This window comes from Salvelinus fontinalis, chromosome 9, assembly GCF_029448725.1.
Source record: "Salvelinus fontinalis isolate EN_2023a chromosome 9, ASM2944872v1, whole genome shotgun sequence".
NCBI classification, from domain to species: domain Eukaryota; kingdom Metazoa; phylum Chordata; class Actinopteri; order Salmoniformes; family Salmonidae; genus Salvelinus; species Salvelinus fontinalis.
In genome coordinates, this window is record NC_074673.1 from 13,568,372 (window position 1) to 13,587,383 (window position 19,012).

General features: G+C 45.5%; 1 protein-coding gene across 1 annotated transcript in view; it reads left to right on the top strand.

The window, feature by feature from the left end:
• The window catches only part of LOC129862100 (suppressor of tumorigenicity 7 protein homolog), a 57,667-nt gene that overhangs the window by 21,455 nt on the left and 17,200 nt on the right, over window positions 1-19,012 (top strand). Inside the window, exons 2-9 of the mRNA XM_055933450.1 lie at window positions 11,571-11,653; window positions 13,263-13,422; window positions 14,396-14,450; window positions 14,867-14,982; window positions 15,865-15,940; window positions 17,489-17,643; window positions 17,884-17,981; window positions 18,666-18,754. Coding sequence (XP_055789425.1) covers window positions 18,667-18,754 — 88 coding nt within the window. The 5' untranslated portion in view covers window positions 11,571-11,653; window positions 13,263-13,422; window positions 14,396-14,450; ... (3 more) ...; window positions 17,884-17,981; window position 18,666. The remainder of the gene's footprint in view (window positions 1-11,570; window positions 11,654-13,262; window positions 13,423-14,395; window positions 14,451-14,866; window positions 14,983-15,864; window positions 15,941-17,488; window positions 17,644-17,883; window positions 17,982-18,665; window positions 18,755-19,012) is intronic.

The window sequence follows — 19,012 nt, forward strand, 5'->3', positions numbered from 1 at the left end:
TTCAATCACTCAGGTCTTTTATTAGATCCGCAAAGACAACATCCCATCTCCAAGCTGGTTGAGACATGGCATTAATGGAGTAGACTATTTCAATTCACACTCTCTCTCTCTTTCTAGCTACGTCTTCTAGTCTCGAGTAGGGTCGTTGAGAGGGGTTGTCATGGTTACCTTTTCATGCGGAGGTGAAAGAGCAGCCCACCCCCACATTAAAATGGGAGCTTTTGATTGGTTGAGCCGCTGGTTACAAGACCCCCTCCTGATTCTACAGTGTCACTAGAGAGGGCAGACTAGTCATGCGTTATGATTGGCCTGGCCAGCTGTCACTCAAAAACAGCTGCCTATCATGTACACAGAAGCTGGACTGAGGGCATTGAGGCCCCCCCCCCCCCCCCCCCCCCCAAGCACATTGTGTGTGTGAGTGTTTGCTCTTAGACTGGGTTTTATTGCCTTGACTCACTATGTGCTCTTTGTGTGTGGTTTGATTTTCCTGTGGTGGGTTTCTCTGGCTATCATCACAGCGGATGTCACAGAGAAATGGAAGGTGAGTTATAGTCTATACTAGAGTCTGTGTTGTAGCCTACGTAATGTGCATCAGCTTCTCTTTACACAGCTTGAGTGGGGTGAGCTCTATTCTGTTGGGTTATCTGTTGGGCTAGGCTCTAGGCTAGGTTAATGACCTTTTGATAGTGTAGTGTACAGTTGTTACATAGAGTGAAACTACTGTTTGTTTCTATTCATGAACTCAACAGTTTTCTCATGTGTGGGTGAGCCGAGAGGCTGTTCATATAAACATTAACCTGTACTGTTGTTTCTTTACACTTGTGTGTTTGTTTTGTCTCTGTGCCCTTGTGTGTCTGTGTTCCTACATTGAAGTTATCTGCTAACTTGTGTTTACATAAGGATCCATAGAGCTAGTTTAGGATATTAGTGTCCCTGGCAGATAGACCTGTGCTGTGTCCCCAATGGCACTATATTCCATATATAATGCAGTGTTTTGGACCAAGGCCTGTAGGGAATAGAGACCTGTTTCTGTCATTGTTGGTCATTGTTGCTGGGAAACACCAGGCTACTCCATTGCCTTATCAATAAACCTGAATGTGAGTCAGTAGGTAAATGAAGAAGACGCAAAGGGCTCCCTATCTGGTATAAGGTTGAGCCATATTAAACATACAGTACGTGTGTGGGTGGGGATCTCAGTGACGGATCTCAATGCAGGGTTATATTCGTTAGGGAACACTCTAGCAAAACGTTTTGCAACAGACAACAAAAATGAGTTTGTTATTGGCCAGGTAGTCCCTCCCTGTTTCAATCGGTTTTCTTCCGTTTTGTGCCTAATGAATACAACCACCAGCTCTTGGATAGTCATTTTATCCAGACCATTTCATTTAAATGAAGCCATAACCCTTCATCACCCATGCGAGTGTCTCACCCACCCCTGGCTGCCATAACAGGTGAGATGATACCCAGCCCACTTCCTGTGTTCCCAAAAGGTCACATAGGTAGTTAAAACACAAAATGGGCCGTGCTGCGGCGGCCGCGGAGCATCCCTAAAAGCCATCCACACGAGCCGAGACAGATGTGGATACTAATCGCCTCAGCAACCGCAAACATTTGGGCATTACTAGCCAAACCACAGTGACACAGAGGGGGACATTCTAAGCGGAGAATATAGCGACTCCACACAGAGCTCTAGTAGTTTCTGACTGTGTGTGTGATTTATCATTCTGATCAGAACAGTTTCTATGATCATTATCAGCAGTCACCTGGGTGTCCTTTCCTTACTGAAGGGCACATACTGTATCTATTGGTCTGCAATGACATTTAGTTTTTTCCCTGCTAGAATCGCTGTCTTGATTATCAAGCCAGTTTACATTTTCTGTAGACATGGTATTTTTTTTATTTTTTTATTTCACCTTTATTTAACCAGGTAGGCAAATTGAGAACACGTTCTCATTTACAATTGCGACCTGGCCAAGATAAAGCAAAGCAGTTCGACACATACAACAACACATAGTTACACATGGAGTAAAACAAACATACAGTCAATAATACAGTGAAAAATAAGTCTATATACAATATGAGCAAGTGAGGTGAGATAAGGGAGGTGAAGGCAAACAAAATATATATATATAAATAAATAAAAATATAAAAAGGCCATGGTGGCGAAGTAAATACAATATAGCAAGTAAAAAAAACACTGGAATGGTTGGTTTGCAGTGGAAGAAGGTGCAAAGTAGAGATAGAAATAATGGGGTGCAAAGGAGCAAAATAAATAAATACAGTAGGTAAAGAGGTAGTTGTTTGGGCTAAATTATAGATGGGCTATGTACAGGTGCAGTAATCTATGAGCTGCTCTGAAAGCTGGTGCTTAAAGCTAGTGAGGGAGATAAGTGTTTCCAGTTTCAGAGATTTTTTGTAGTTCGTTCCAGTCATTGGCAGCAGAGAACTGGAAGGAGAGGCGGCCAAAGGAAGAATTGGTTTTGGGGGTGACCAGAGAGATATACCTGCTGGAGCGCGTGCTACGGGTGGGCGTTGCTATGGTGACCAGCGAGCTGAGATAAGGGGGGACTTTACCTAGCAGGGTCTTGTAGATGACCTGGAGCCAGTGGGTTTGGCGACGAGTGTGAAGCGAGGGCCAGCCAACGAGAGCGTACAGGTCGCAGTGGTGGGTAGTATATGGGGCTTTGGTGACAAAACGGATGGCACTGTGATAGACTGCATCCAATTTATTGAGTAGGGTTTTGGAGGCTATTTTGTAAATGACATCACCGAAGTCGAGGATTGGTAGGATGGTCAGTTTTACAAGGGTATGTTTGGCAGCATGAGTGAAGGATGCTTTGTTGCGGAATAGGAAGCCGATTCTAGATTTAACTTTGGATTGGAGATGCTTGATGTGAGTCTGGAAGGAGAGTTTACAGTCTAACCAGACACCTAGGTATTTGTAGTTGTCCACATATTCTAAGTCAGAGCCGTCCAGAGTAGTGATGTTGGACAAGCGGGCAGGTGCAGGCAGCGATCGGTTGAAGAGCATGCATTTAGTTTTACTTGTATTTAAGAGCAATTGGAGGCCACGGAAGGAGAGTTGTATGGCATTGAAGCTCGCCTGGAGGGTTGTTAACACAGTGTCCAAAGAAGGGCCAGAAGTATACAGAATAGTGTCGTCTGCGTAGAGGTGGATCAGAGACTCACCAGCAGCAAGAGCGACATCATTGATGTATACAGAGAAGAGAGTCGGTCCAAGAATTGAACCCTGTGGCACCCCCATAGAGACTGCCAGAGGTCCGGACAACAGACCCTCCGATTTGACACACTGAACTCGATCAGAGAAGTAGTTGGTGAACCAGGCGAGGCAATCATTAGAGAAACCAAGGCTGTCGAGTCTGCCGATGAGGATGTGGTGATTGACAGAGTCAAAAGCCTTGGCCAGGTCAATGAATATGGCTGCACAGTACTGTTTCCTATCGATAGCGGTTAAGATATCGTTTATGACCTTGAGCGTGGCTGAGGTGCACCCATGACCAGCTCTGAAACCAGATTGCATAGCGGAGAAGGTATGGTGGGATTCGAGATGGTCGGTAATCTGTTTGTTGACTTGGCTTTCGAAGACCTTAGAAAGGCAGGGTAGGATAGATATAGGTCTGTAGCAGTTTGGGTCTAGAGTGTCTCCCCCTTTGAAGAGAGGGATAACCGCAGCTGCTTTCCAATCTTTGGGAATCTCAGACGACACGAAAGAGAGGTTGAAAAGGCTGGTAATAGGGGGTGCAACAATTTCAGCAGATAGTTTTAGAAAGAAAGGGTCCAGATTATCTAGCCCGGCTGATTTGTAAGGGTCCAGATTTTGCAGCTCTTTCAGAACATCAGCTGACTGTATTTGGGAGAAAGAGAAGTGGGGAAGGCTTGGGCGAGTAGCAGAGGGGAGGGCAGTGCTGTTGACCGGGGTAGGGGTAGCCAGGTGGAAAGCATGGCCAGCCGTAGAAAAATGCTTATTGAAATTCTCAATTATAGTGGATTTATCGGTGGTGACAGTATTTCCTATCTTCAGTGCAGTTGGAAGCTGGGAGGAGGTGTTCTTATTCTCCATGGACTTTACAGTGTCCCAGAACTTTTTTGAGTTTGTGTTGCAGGAAGCAAATTTCTGCTTGAAAAAGCTAGCCTTGGCTTTTCTAACTGCCTGTGTATACTGGTTTCTAGCTTCCCTGAAAAGTTGCATATCACGGGGGCTGTTCGATGCTAATGCAGAACGCCATAGGATGTTTTTCTGTTGGTTAAGGGCAGTCAGGTCAGGAGAGAACCAAGGGCTATATCTGTTCCTGGTTCTAAATTTCTTGAGTGGGGCATGCTTATTCAAGATGGTGAGGAAGGCATTTAAAAAAAATATCCAGGCATCCTCTACTGACGGGATGAGATCAATATCCTTCCAGGATACCTCGGCCAGGTCGATTAGAAAGGCCTGCTCGCTGAAGTGTTTCAGGGAGCGTTTGACAGTGATGAGTGGAGGTCGTTTGATCGCTGACCCATTACGGATACAGGCAATGAGGCAGTGATCGCTGAGATCTTGGTTGAAAACAGCAGAGGTGTATTTGGAGGGCAAGTTGGTTAGGATGATGTCTATGAGGGTACCCGTGTTTACGGAATTGGGGTGAAATCTGGTAGGTTCATTGATAATTTGTGTGAGATTGAGGGCATCAAGCTTAGATTGTAGGATGGCTGGGGTGTTAAGCATGTTCCAATTTAGGTTGCCTGGCAGCACAAGCTCTGAAGATAGATGGGGGGCAATCAGTTCACATATGGTGTCCAGAGCACAGCTGGGGGCAGAGGGTGGTCTATAGCAGGCGGCAACAGTGAGAGACTTGTTTTTAGAGAGGTGGATTTTTAAAAGTAGGAGTTCAAATTGTTTCGGAACAGACCTGGATAGTAAAACAGAACTCTGCAGGCAATCCTTGCAGTAGATTGCAACACCGCCCCCTTTGGCCGTTCTATCTTGTCTGAAAATCTTGTAGTTAGGGATGAAAATGTCAGAATTTTTGGTGGTCTTCCTAAGCCAGGATTCAGACACGGCTAAAACATCTGGGTTGGCAGAGTGTGCTAAAGCAGTGAACAAAACAAACTTAGGGAGGAGGCTTCTAATGTTAACATGCATGAAACCAAGGCTATTACGGTTACAGAAGTCATCAAAAGAGAGCGCCTGGGGAATAGGAGTGGAGCTAGGTACTGCAGGGCCTGGATTCACCTCTACATCACCAGAGGAACAGAGGAGGAGTAGGATAAGGGTACGGCTAAAAGCTATGAGAATTGGTCGTTTAGAACGTCTAGAACAGAGAGTAAAAGGAAGTTTCTGGGGGCGATAAAATAGCTTCAAGGAATAATGTACAGACAAAGGTATGGTAGGATGTGAATACAGTGGAGGTAAACCTAGGTAATGAGTGATGATGAGAGAGATATTGTCTCTAGAAACATCATTGAAACCAGGTGATGTCATCGCATATGTGGGTGGTGGAACTGAGAGGTTGGATATATAGTGAGCAGGGCTAGAGGCTCTACAGTGAAATAAGCCAATAAACACCAACCAGAACAGCAATGGACAAGGCATATTTACATTATTAAGGAGAGGCATGCTTAATCGAGTGATCATAAGGGTCCAGTGAGTAGAGGTTGGTTGGGGTCACGGCGATCCAGACAGCTGGCCGGGTAGCTGGCTATCGGTAGCAAGATAACATAGGATGGAGGTCTGTTTTTTTTAATTTATTTTTATTGTTATTATTATTATTTTTTTTTTTTCACCTCGTTCGTTTTCGTCGGTAGATTAGTGGGGTTCCGTGTGGTAGAGGGGATCGATCCAATTGGCAAAATAGATATAGTGACCCAAGAAAAAAAAACAAAAAAATTGTCCGGTATATTTATTTAGATAGCAGCCGATAAGACAGCTAATAATTAGCAGATGGGTATTCAGAAACGTCGCAATGGAAAAGCCTGTTGAAACCACCTCGGACAATTACGTCGGCAGACCAGTCGTGATGGATCGGCGGGGCTCCGTGTCGGCAATAAAGGGTCCAGTCCAATTGGCAAAAGAGGTATTGTAGCCCAAGAATTCGCAGGTAGACCTCTTCGGCTAGCCGGCAGATGGGCCTAGCTCGAGGCTAGCTCAAGGCTAACTGGTGCTTGTTTCGGGACAGAGGTATTAGCCAGTAGTAGCCACTTGGTTGCAGCTAGCTAGCGACGATGATCCGGTGTAATTGTCCAGAGCTTGCGTCAGGAATCCGGTGATGTGGTAGAGAAAAAGCAGTCCTATATTCTCTGGGTTGATATCGCGCCTGCAGACTGGCATGTATTGGCCCGAGCTGAAGCTGGCTGGTGTCCGAGTTAAGGGTGAAGACCGCAGCAGTGGCTAACTGACTACTAGCTAGTAGCTAGTTATCTGGCTAGCTTCTGATTGGGGTTACGGTTCTAAAGTATAAAAAAAATAGCAGATCCGTACCGCATTGGGTGAGGCGGGTTGCGGGAATGTATATTCAGTTCCTAGATGGAAAGTGAAATTAAAATATATACGAAATGTATACAAAAAATACGAGGACTATTTACGCGGGACAAGACGGGACAAGACAAACACACGTCCGACTGCTACGCCATCTTGGAACCAGCGGTATCACCGATGGTGGGTCAGCTGAGCCTTAATGAATTACCAATTTATGCTACCTCATATTTACACTGATGTTACAATGTTCTCAATCTCTTACAACAGTTAAACTAGTACGAGTGAAGCCCTTATAGTATTGATATTGCAGTATCATAATGCACCTCAACAGAGCATCCAGGTTCAGGCTTATTTATCACACCTATTAATTTCCTCTGTGCTATTATGATGTTTAAATGTGCCAGACAGACTTGACTCTGCATCCGGTTCTGCAACATTGACATTCTAGCAACGTAGAGTAAACACCACATTTTACATAGGCCTATACGCCACACTACAGGCCTCTCCCATAGTGTGGTCCAGGTCTGTGGGGCTGTGGTTCCTCCATAATGCCCCCTTCTCAGTAGGAGAGGAGACCCACTCCAGAAGGGTGAATAGGCATAGGGGCCCAGCTGCTACTGTGGTAGAGGATGGGCGTGTGTGTCTGGTTGAGAGGAGGGCTGTCTGAGTGGGGTCTTTGTCCCAGCCGATCGCTCTATAACTGGCGTCTCCCTAAGAAGGAACACCCGGCTTCCTTCTGGAGCAGCATCCAATAGCATCCTGTTATCCCCACTATAACTGTACAAGTATTTATCCGACAAATAGCCTAATGAGCCGCCGGCCCTAGTGCTGTTTGCACCCCCCCACTCCGAAACTAGGTCTAATTGAAACCAACGGAAGGGAAATTGAACGTTTAGGTGGTGTTAACATAATTGAATGTTCACAGGTTTTTCTGCCCAGGAGAAGGGATTAAAACTGTTACAGCTACACCATACTACCAGGGATGCAGTTGAGCGGGGTTTGTCCTCCTTTACCACCACATCCTTGTATACTACATTACCCACAATCCCACATTGAGGCCAAACCTACCAACAGATAACAGCAGCCCTGTCCACCTCGTTATGAGATGATCTGGTTGTAGTGTTGTGGGAGTTCTGCATAGGGCTTTAGCTGAGAAGAGGATAGCTGCAGCTCAATATGTAGGCCTGGAGTGTAGGCCCGGAGTGTAGGCCCGGAGTGTAGACAAGTGGGTGTCAAAGGGAAAGTAATGGGCATGTGGAATGAAGTGGGTCAAGTGCTCTGCTATTGGTTAGACAGTTTTGATTGAGCTGTGTTTTTTTTCTTATTTTATCTTCTGTTTCTTACCACGTAACTACCCTGAGCTTCCGTATTGCGAGAGTTTGGACTTCTGTTTTTAAGACAGAGGAGAAGTTAGTTGTATTTCACTGTTAGTTTTACCCAAATAATTGTACATTTTCAGTTCTAAAGTACTGCTGACGAGTGTCCTCTTGTTTCATGCGTTGTATGTGTGTGCTTACTGTGACTGTCACTCTGATACTAGGCAGCTACTTCCCATGCCTTTGCCAGACAGTATTGCTTGTCAAGCGGGAACGAAGGGCACTGTGTCCCGGTGTTGTTGCCGTTCATGCCCTACCTTTTGACTAAAATGTATGTGCATGTATAATGGTGACATCTAGATGGTTACCAGTATTAGTTAGGGTAAGTGTATCCTATGTTAATCAAGTGTATGATAGCTACAGATGCGGTCAAATATATTGGCACCCTTGCACGGTTCACGCTTCCTTCTAAATATAAATTGAAAAAGCATTTGGTGTTCACCTGTGTAGTCCTATTTGTTTGATTTACAACTGCGCAGGACCCCATTTTTATTTTTTGTAAGTGCAATGGTGTCATAAATGGCGCCGGAGGGGGTGGCTGCTGTTTTACGGGCCCCTAACCAACTGTAATATTTTGTTTTTGTTTGTAACTTATTTTGTACATAATGTTGCTGCTACCGTCTCTTATGACCGAAAGAGCTTCTGGAACAGCGATTACTCACCTCGAACTGGACAAAGAATTTTTTTCTTTAATGATTCCAAAGCGAAGGATATGCTGCTTCTCCGAGACCAGGTCCAAATCCCTGTCATTCGCGTGAAGAAAAGACTGAATACAGGGGGTGGAGATCGGGGTGCCTTGTGAGAGTTCGTCGGCGAGTGGGTAGCCCGCCTCCCACATCCGTTCTATTGGCCAACGTGCAGTCACTGGAGAATAAACTGGATGATCTCCGTTCAAGACTATTCTACCAACGAGACATTAAAAACTGTAATATCTTATGTTTCTTCACTGAGTCGTGGCTGAACGACTACACGGATAATATCCAGTTGGCTGGTTTTCCCTGAATCGGCAGGACAGAACAGCTACTTCTGGTAAGACGAGGGTGTGTGTGTCTATTTGTCAATAACAGCTGGTGCGCGATGTCTAATATTAAAGAAGTCTCGAGGTATTGCTCGGCTGAGGTAGAGTACCTCATGATAAGCTGTAGACCACACTATCTAGACCATCTATATTTTCCGTAGCCGTCTATGTACCACCACAAACTGATGCTGGCACCTAAGACTGCACTCAACGAGCTGTATAAGGCCATAAGCAAACAAGAAAATGCTCATCCAGAAGTGGCACTCCTAGTGGCCAGTGACTTCAATGTAGGCAAGCTTAAATCTGTTTTACCAGTAACCAGAAGAAAAAAAACTCTAGACCACCTTTACGCCACACACAGAGACACATACAAAGCTTACCCTCCATTTGGCAAATCTGACCATAATTCTATCTTCACGATTCTTGCTTACAAGCAAAAACTAAAGCCGGAAGTACCAGTGACTCGCTCAATACGGAAGTGGTCTGATGACACGGATGCTACGCTACAGGACTGTTTTGCTAGCACAGACTGGAATATGTTCCTGGATTCATCAATAAGTGCATCGACAACGTCATTCCAACAGTGACAGTACGTACATATCCCAACCAAAAGCCATGGATTACAGGCAACAGTCGCACCGAGCTAAAGGCTAGAGCTGCCACTTTCAAGGAGCGGGACACCAATCCAGAAGCTTATAAGAAGTCCCTTTATGTTCTGGACGACTGTGTGATCACGTTCTCCGTAGCCGATGTGAGCAAGACCTTTAAACAGGTCAACGTTCACAAGGCCGCGAAGCCAGACGGATTACCAGGATGTGCACTCAACCCTCTGCAACTGGATCCTGGACTTCCTGACGGGCTGCCCCCAGGTGGTAAGGTTAGGCAACAACACATCTGCCATGCTGATCCTCAACACGGGGGCCCCTTAGGGGTGCGTGCTTAGTTCCCTCCTGTACTCCCTGTTCACCCACGACTGTATAGCTGACCACGACTCCAACACCATCAAGTTTGCTGACGACACAACAGTGGTAGGCCTGATCACCAACAATGATGAGGCAGCCTATAGGGAGGAGGTCAGAGACCTGGCAGAGACCAACAACCTCTCCCTCAACGTGATCAAGACAAAGGAGCTGATCGTGGATTACAGGAAAAGGAGGGCCGATCACACCCCTATTTACATCGACGAGGCTGTAGTGGAGCAGGTTGAGAGCTTCAAGTTCCTTGGTGTCCACATCACCAACAAACTATCATGGTCCAAACACACTAAGACCATTGTGAAGAGGGCACAACACATTTTCTGCCTCAGGAGACTGAAAAGATTTGACATGGGTCCCCAGATCCTCAAAGTTCTACAGCTGGATCAGCGAGAGCATCCTGACCGGTTGCATCCCCACCTGATATGGCAACTGCCCGGCATCTGACCATAAGGCGCTACAGAGGGTAGTGCGTACGGCCCAGTACATCACTGGGGCCAAGATTCCTGCCATCCAGGACCTATATACTAGGCGGTGTCAGAGGAAGGCCCAAAACTTTTCCAAGACTCCAGCTACCCAGTCATAGACTTTTCTCTTTGCTTGAATATTTACATTGAACCCCCCCCCCCCCCCCCCCCCCCCCCCCCCCCCCCTCCTAACCTGTGCCCCCGCATATTGACTTGATACCGGTACCATCTTTATATAGTCTCGTTATTTTATTTTAAAAATTACTTTAGTTTATTTAGCAAATATTTTCTTAACTCTATTTCTTGAATTGCATTGTTGTTTATGGGCTTGTAAGTAAGCATTTCACGGTAAGGTGTTGTATTCGGCACGTGACATAACTATTTTATTTGACCGCATTTGTAGGAGTAAGCAACACACAGATATTTCTTTAAGTGCCTAATGTTTATGCAGAAACAGGAAAGATGCCAATAATTGTTGTATATAACTGAGCTTTCGGTCATGCGACCTTCATCAGAGCTGACTAAAAGTCCACTGACAGAAAGCTCTGCTATATTAAAATACATTTGCCTCTGACTGGAAGTGTGTAGACTTTTTCCTGTTTCTCCATTTTGCCTTTTGCCTCTTTCATAAATCAGCTTTGGGTGTGTGGTTGATTCAGACGATTATCTATACATTGTTTATGCATACTTAGTGTATAGATTAGTGGTTCCCAACCTTTTCCGGTACCACCAACTGAGTTTTTAGTGCCCCCTCGTGTGCATTTAACCAGTAGGCCTAAGGTTTAATGAGTTCTCAAGTACCCCCTGTGGATAGGCCAAGTACCCCCAGGGGTCCTCGTACCCCTTGTTGGGAACCACTGGTTTAGATGATGTAATTCATTATAAATTACACCTGTACCATGTTTGACTATGATTGTTTTTAGTGTCTCAAAACTCATTTTGAGTGGTCCACAATGTGGATTGTAAATAATCTAGAATTTGTATTATTGTATCATTGTGGAGTGACACTTAAATACATTTTTCGAACTTTAACAAACTCAAACCACTGTTCTGATATCCGCTGTTCCGTGTTGCAGGACTTTGATTGTTCTTGGAGAAACGTGTTGCATTAGATTTGTGTATAAAAGCCTTTTGAATTCCTGTAATATGGGCTAATGTGGTTGATGCCACTGTGGGGGTAATCATTGTAGCTCTATTGTTTCTAATGCCATGGTGGTGTGTGTAATACTAACAATGCTGTGTTTTTCTGTGTCTCCTCTACAGTAAGCATGTTTCTGAACACCCTGACCCCAAAATTCTACGTGGCTCTGACAGGGACATCCTCCTTGATTTCGGGACTCATACTGGTAAGTTGAGGATATTATATTCATATTATGACATTTAGCACATTTATCCAAAGCGACTTAGCTCAAATGATTCTATTATATTGACAAGATAGTTGAGTGACCGCTCTAACAATGGAAATGCATGTCCTCAAAGATGGAAGGCAGGTGGGAGGAGGTGAGATCAGGTGGGACCATTCTAGCCAATGAGAGGGCAGATGTACGTGTCAACAACAGGCACAACTGCGATATAAAATTGTTGACTTTGCCAAAATGCCACGTGTCCACTTTTATATAAGTGCTTTCATAACAACCTAACAATTACAGAACTTCTATTCAATCAAATAAACCGCACGTGGCAATTACATTTTTGTTGGCCAAATTCAACACGTTCTCATTGACCTCCATACAAAAATTTGACCGATTTTGGGTGGAGTAAACCCTCTTGCTTTGCCTTTTCCTCTCCGCTTACAGTCCAGTGAGTGCATACATTTTAGTATATGATGATCTATGCCATTTAGCAGAATATTTGTATCCAAAGCAAGATATTTGCAGTACAGGGAGTGCATAGCCACTACACTTAAGTATTGTGTGATGCCAGTGGGAATGGATCCCACAACACTGGTGTTGCTATCACCAGGCTCTTACCCACTGAGCCACACAGGACCACCAAGTTGAGCCTTGTGTGTCTGTTGTACGGTGAGAGTGAACTGTGCTACAATGGTCTTTCTTCCAAAGAAAATGAAAACTAAAAAATAAGAGAGCTACGGTAGCTTTAACTAGTGAACCTCATTCCTCTCTGTGGGTTGGCCAGTTTGTTTAGTTGCCTGGTAACGACGATGAGTCTCATAGGGCTCTTAAGCCTTCATTGTGTCCTATGAATAATTACAGTGGAGATGAGATTATATGTGCCTGGACTGTGATGTGTTAAAATACAGATGGATTCTTGTTATATTAATTACAGTCAGTTGAGACTAAGACTGTGAGGTAATAGGGCATTACTGTATCACCAAGACTAGAAGTAATGCAGACAAGGCAATACCAGTTGTGGATGACTTTCCAGATACAGTCAAGGATTTTGTGTGTGTGTGTGTGTGTGTGTGTGTGTGTGTGTGTGTGTGTGTGTGTGTGTGTGTGTGTGTGTGTGTGTGTGTGTGTGTGTGTGTGTGTGTGTGTGTGTGTGTGTGTGTGTGTGTGTGTGTGTGTGTGTGTGTGTGAGCAGTCAGTCAGTGTTGAAATAGAGTTGCATATTGGGCCCTGTCTTGATTAGGCAATGCTAAAAGAGAACCATGTAAGAAAGTGTGCACATCTTTGTGCAGATGGTTTTAATTTCATATTTTAAGAGCGTTAGGGCTCTTCAGAAATGAGAAATCCTGTGCTAGCCTGTGTTACGTTGCACTTAGTGGCATAATACCAAAAATCAAAGACCCTCTAAGTCGAAGACAGCCCTATCAAACCTATCAGTGGTATGAGTGATGTAACCCAAAGGACATTCAACTAAATCGACATGGCCCTGAAGACCGATTTGGAATAGATCAGTCATACCAATTATACAGTCACATATTGTTTCTCTATGGCCCTGACCCTACTGAATCCTCCCTGAATCAACTGCCTCGTGTTGGTCTCCTGTCAGATATTTGAGTGGTGGTACTTCAGGAAGTACGGTACTTCCTTCATCGAGCAGGTGTCAGTGAGCCACCTGCGCCCTCTGCTGGGCGGCGTGGACAACAGCTCCCCAACCAACTCCAGCACCAGTAACGGAGACGCAGACTCCAACCGACAGAGTGTGTCTGGTAAGACTCCTAGATTTACTATATGGGTAGAGCATTCACTACATATATAGAGCGTTAACTAGATGGAGCATTTACAAACTAGGTAAAGCCTTCAGTGAGCGTTCACCAGAGTGTTTACTGTTAGTTACCCAGCTCCTCAGTGAAGTGGCCTGAGAACCTGTGGTTTACTAAAGCCAGATGGAGTATATTGTTGTCCCCCAAGATGAAATCGGGGAGGGGGCTGTGAATCTGTCTCCGTCCGTACGTTAGTCCCACATGATATCTCAGACAGCACTGGGACGATTTTGAGGGAACGTGGGTGAATGATGCGTCTTGCCATAGAGATCCGGCATTTACATAATGACACTGATTGGCCCAAGGCGGAAAGTAAAGTAATTAACTTAAATTTGTTAGTCACATCTGATATCCCAAGGGGTGGCGCTGCATCATTTGTGGGGGACGACATATTTATTGTTGCCTTGTTGGTAGAAGAAAAGACACAGCCCAGCTCATTAATAGAGATATCTGATAGAGAATCTGTCTACACATTAGAGCATTTAGGCCTACTACAGACAAATAGAGCATTGAGTACCATTGAGTGCCTTATTGTTCGCTCCAACACCACTGAGAAATCCAGTGTGTGTTTTGGTTGAGTGAAATGGGATTATCTGAGCTGTGTTGAATCAACATGGCATGATTGGTGAAATTGCTGTATAATTATTTGCTGTTGTAATCCCTGTGTCTGGGGAAAGGAGGGTGATTTTAAGATGGACTGGCTAGTGATGAAGACCTGTGGATTTGGGATGCAGTCTGAATGTACTGACCTGAAGCTTACAGAAGCTATGAAGTTGCCTTACTGTAGTGTAATTTAGTGTAGGAATGTCATGATGTACACTTGATCCCTAACTTGCTCAGGAGTACATTCAGGAGTCTACTTTGTCAGATACGCCTACAAACCATCCCGAACAATGTCTTTCTCCTCTTGTTCCCTCAGAATGTAAAGTATGGCGAAATCCACTGAATTTATTTCGAGGGGCGGAATATAACCGGTGAGTCACATGATCCCTTCCTCTCCTCCCTCAAGTACCCCTGTTTCTCTCCACATCTCTGTGTTCTTCACTCTTTTCCATACTCTATCCTGTTCTTCCCTCCTTCCCTCTCTCTGTTTCTCTGCTCTGCTATGTCCACTCGCTCTCTCACCTCGAGAGAGTTGGTAGTAATGGCTGGGTCTGATATGGTGTCAACAGGGAGAGAGAATCCCTGCCTCACCAGGAGCCCATGTTATTAGATCAGTGCTGCCTCCCCTTTTCTCTATTGCTTTTCTCTCTCTCCACTTTCTTTCTCTCTTTCATTCTAGATCTTTCCACCTCTTTCATTCTAGATCTTTCCACCTCTCTCACTCCCCCCAGACTTTTAGTAGAACCATGAACATTATTTTGACCGTGTGTGTGTGTGTGTCTACCAGGTATACGTGGGTGACAGGCCGAGAGCCACTCACGTATTACGATATGAATCTCTCGGCACAAGACCACCAGACCTTTTTCACATGCGACTCGGACCACCTCCGGCCAGCTGACGCCAGTAAGGAACATTCACACATCGCCCAGAGACGCACACATCGCCCAGAGACGCACACATCGCCCAAAGACGCACACCCAGAGACACACACACATCACCCAGAGACACACACACACATCACCCAGAGACACACACACACATCACCCAGAGACACACACACACACACACTGCACCCAGAGACACACACACACACACACTGCACCCAGAGACACACACACACACACACTGCACCCAGAGACACACACACACACACACTGCACCCAGAGACACACACACACACACAAACACACACACACACTGCACCCAGAGACACACACACACACAATGCACCCAGAGACACACACACACACACTGCACCCAGAGACACACACACACTGCACCCAGAGACACACACACACACACTGTACCCAGAGACACACACACACACACACACTGCACCCAGAGACACACACACACACTGCACCCAGAGACACACACACACACACACACACACACACACACACACACACAGAGACACACACACACACAGCACCCAGAGACACACACACACACACACTGCACCCAGAGACACACACACACACACACTGCACCCAGAGACACACAAACACACCCACACATGCGCACGCACACACACACACACACACACACACAGCACCCAGAGAGACACACACAGCACCCAGAGAGACACACACACACACACACAAACACACACACCCAGCACCCAGAGAGACACACACACACACACACACACACACAGCACCCAGAGAGACACACACCACACCCTGTCACTCATCCCATCTCCAGGGAGGTGTGATTCATGTTAACAGGTAGTATCGTATCTCTCTGACCTCAATAACACATACTAATGTGCGTGTGTGTTTTTAGTAATGCAGAAAGCGTGGAGAGAGAGGAACCCACAAGCACGAATCTCTGCTGCACACGAATCCCTGGAACTAGAGGAGTGAGTAGTTACTTCTTTCACCTACAGAGATGCAGTGGAACATGGTTTTCCTCAGTTCACTCATGCATTACTTGAAAATAACCTATTATTTTTCTGAGGAATCTTCAATGAGGTCTCTTCAACTCTTCCTCAATTGAGGTTGTATCAACCCCACCTGTATACTGTTGTGTATATACAGCCTGACTATAAAGTGTGAGATACACACATAACATTTTCACATCGTCTTTCTGGATACTTTTTTTTAGGGGTCAACGGCATCACAACTTATTCTCCTTTGTGCTTAGTGTGTGGTCTTCCCCTGTTTCTCCCTCCAGCTACACTACATGACCAAAAGTATGTGGACACCTGCTCGTCAAATATCTCATTCCAAAGTCATGGGCATTAACATGGAGTTGGTCCCCCTTTTGCTGCGACAACAGCCTCCACTCTTCTGGGAAGGCTTTCCACTAGATGCTGGAACATTGCTGCAGGGCCTTGCTTTCATTCAGCCACGAGCATGAGTGAGGTTGGGCACTGATGTTGAGCGATTAGGCCTGGCTCGCAGACGGCGTTCCAATTCATCCCAAAGGGGTTGAGGTCAGGACTCTGTGCAGGCCAGTCAAGTTGTTCCACACCGATCTCGACAAACCATGTCTGCATAGGCCTCAGTTTGTGCACGGGGGAATTGTCATGCTGAACCAGGAAATGGCCCTTCCCCAAACTGTTGCCACACAGTTGGAAGCAGAGACTCCACTAGAATGTAATTGTATGCTGTAGCGTTAAGATTTCCCGTCACTGGAACTAAGGGGCCTAGCCCGAACCATGAAAAACAGCTCCAGACCATTATTCCTCCACCAAACTTTACAGTTGGCACTATGCAGTTGGGCAGGCAACCTACTCCTGGCATCCGCCAAACCCGGATTCGTCCTTCGGACTGCCAGAGGGTGAAGCGTGATTCATCACTCCAGAGAACACGTTTCCATTGCTCCAGAGTCCAATGGCGGCAAACTTTACACCACTCCAGCCATCACTTTGGGGCGGCAGGTAGCCTAGTGATTAGAGCGTTGGGCCAGTAACTGAAAGGTTGCTAGATCGAATCCCCGAGCTGACAATGTAAAAATCTGTCGTTCTGCCCCTGAACAAGGCAGTTAACCCACTGTTCCTAGGCCGTCATTGTAAATAAGAATTTGTTCTTAACGGACATGCCTAGTTAAATAAAGGTTACATTTTTAAAATGTTAAAAAAACAACATGGCATTCAACAAGCTTACCACTTTACAACTGAGCCGTTGTTGCTCCTAGACATTTCCACTTCACAATAACAGCACTTAGTTTACCGGAGCAGCTGACTTGACGAACTGACTTGTTGGAAAGGTGGCATCCTGTCCAACAACATATGGAGATTGCATGGCTGTGTGCTCGATTTTATACATCCGAATCCACTCATTTGAAGGGGTGTCCACATACTTTTGTATATATACTGTATGTTGTCTTCCTCTCCTGTGTCGTCTTCCCCCAAAATGATTTTCACTCTTTTCCAACTGGTCTTATCTCTGTCTTGTCCTGTCAGCTGTGCAACAGCGTCCATCCTGCTGGCAGAGGAGGAGGCCACCACCATCGTGGAGGCAGAGAAGCTCTTCAAACAGGCCCTGAAGGCAGGAGAGGGCTGCTTCAGACGCAGCCAACAGCTTCAACACCATGGGGCACAGTACGAGGCACAGCACAGTGAGTACAAACAAACACAGTCACACACACACACAGCCAAACATACAGTCAAACTTACACACAGTTGAACCTACGCACACAGTCGAAAGATTACGCATGCACCTGGTTGGAAACAGACGCACACTTACATATACGCAAATAAATCTATTAGTGTGTGTGCACGGATGTGTCTGTGTGTGTGTGTGTGTGTCGATGTGTGTTATACCAGCTGAAATAACTTTGCTGCGGTGTTTCTCTCAGGAAGGGACACCAATGTTCTGGTTTACATTAAGAGGAGACTTGCTATGTGCTCTAGAAAGCTGGGCCGAACCAGAGAAGCTGTCAAAATGTTGAGAGACGTAAGTACAGTATACACCAAGCCGCTAGGAGGTTACGGACCAATCCCCAATCCTACTGTAGTTCCCACTGAAGATGAATTGTCTGTTAGATCAGCATTGATGTCGGGGGGAACTAGGGGGGGACTAGGTGAAAATGGGACTTGAGTAAAAGTTAGGCTTTGCCCCATTTTTACATGCCAATGTTTTCATTCACTATACATTTGTATGATAAATGTAACAAAAACATGTAACGAAACAACAGTGGCAGCAGGAAGCCTAGCAGTTAAGAGCATTGGGCCAGTAACCGAAAGGTCGCTGGTTTAAATCCCTGAGGCGACTTTGTAAAAAATCTGTCTGTGCCCTTGAGCAAGGCAACTTAATTTCTCCCGTATGTCGCTCTGGTTAAGAGTGTCTGCTAAATGACTCCAATGGAAATGTAGAGTACGTTCTGCAGCCTCAGAACATAGAGGTCTGGGGAAGTGGTTGGAGGTAGCCTGGTCCCAGATCTGCTGCTGTCGCCTGATCTCTTATTGACATGACAATTTTGCAAGACAGAGCAAATAGGTCTGGCACCAGGCTAGGTTTGAGGCTGTGTGGGACTGGGCGGGGTTACTAAAGTCTGACTGTTGTTTCACTGCCTGTCTGGTATTACATGTAACAACAGTTGTATGTTTTCCAGTTAATGAAGGAGTTCCCTCTCCTCAGTATGTTCAATATCCATGAGAACCTGCTGGAGTCGCTGCTAGAGCTGCAGAACTACGCAGACGTACAGGCCGTACTAGCCAAGTACGACGGTAAGACACACACACCTCTTAGAGTGAAAGAGTTAAACGTTGCTCATTGGTCCATGACCAGACATTCAAGAGACACCTATGCACTACTAACAATGTCACTGTGATTTTATTTCTGGAGATGAGACATAACCAGTCATAGGGGGAGTTTGAATGACAGACATTACATAAGAAAAGTCATAAAATACAAATCATTAGATAATAGAAGTCTACATCCAACCATTACCATATAACTTAAAGTGAGACTGTATTCTAGTGAAA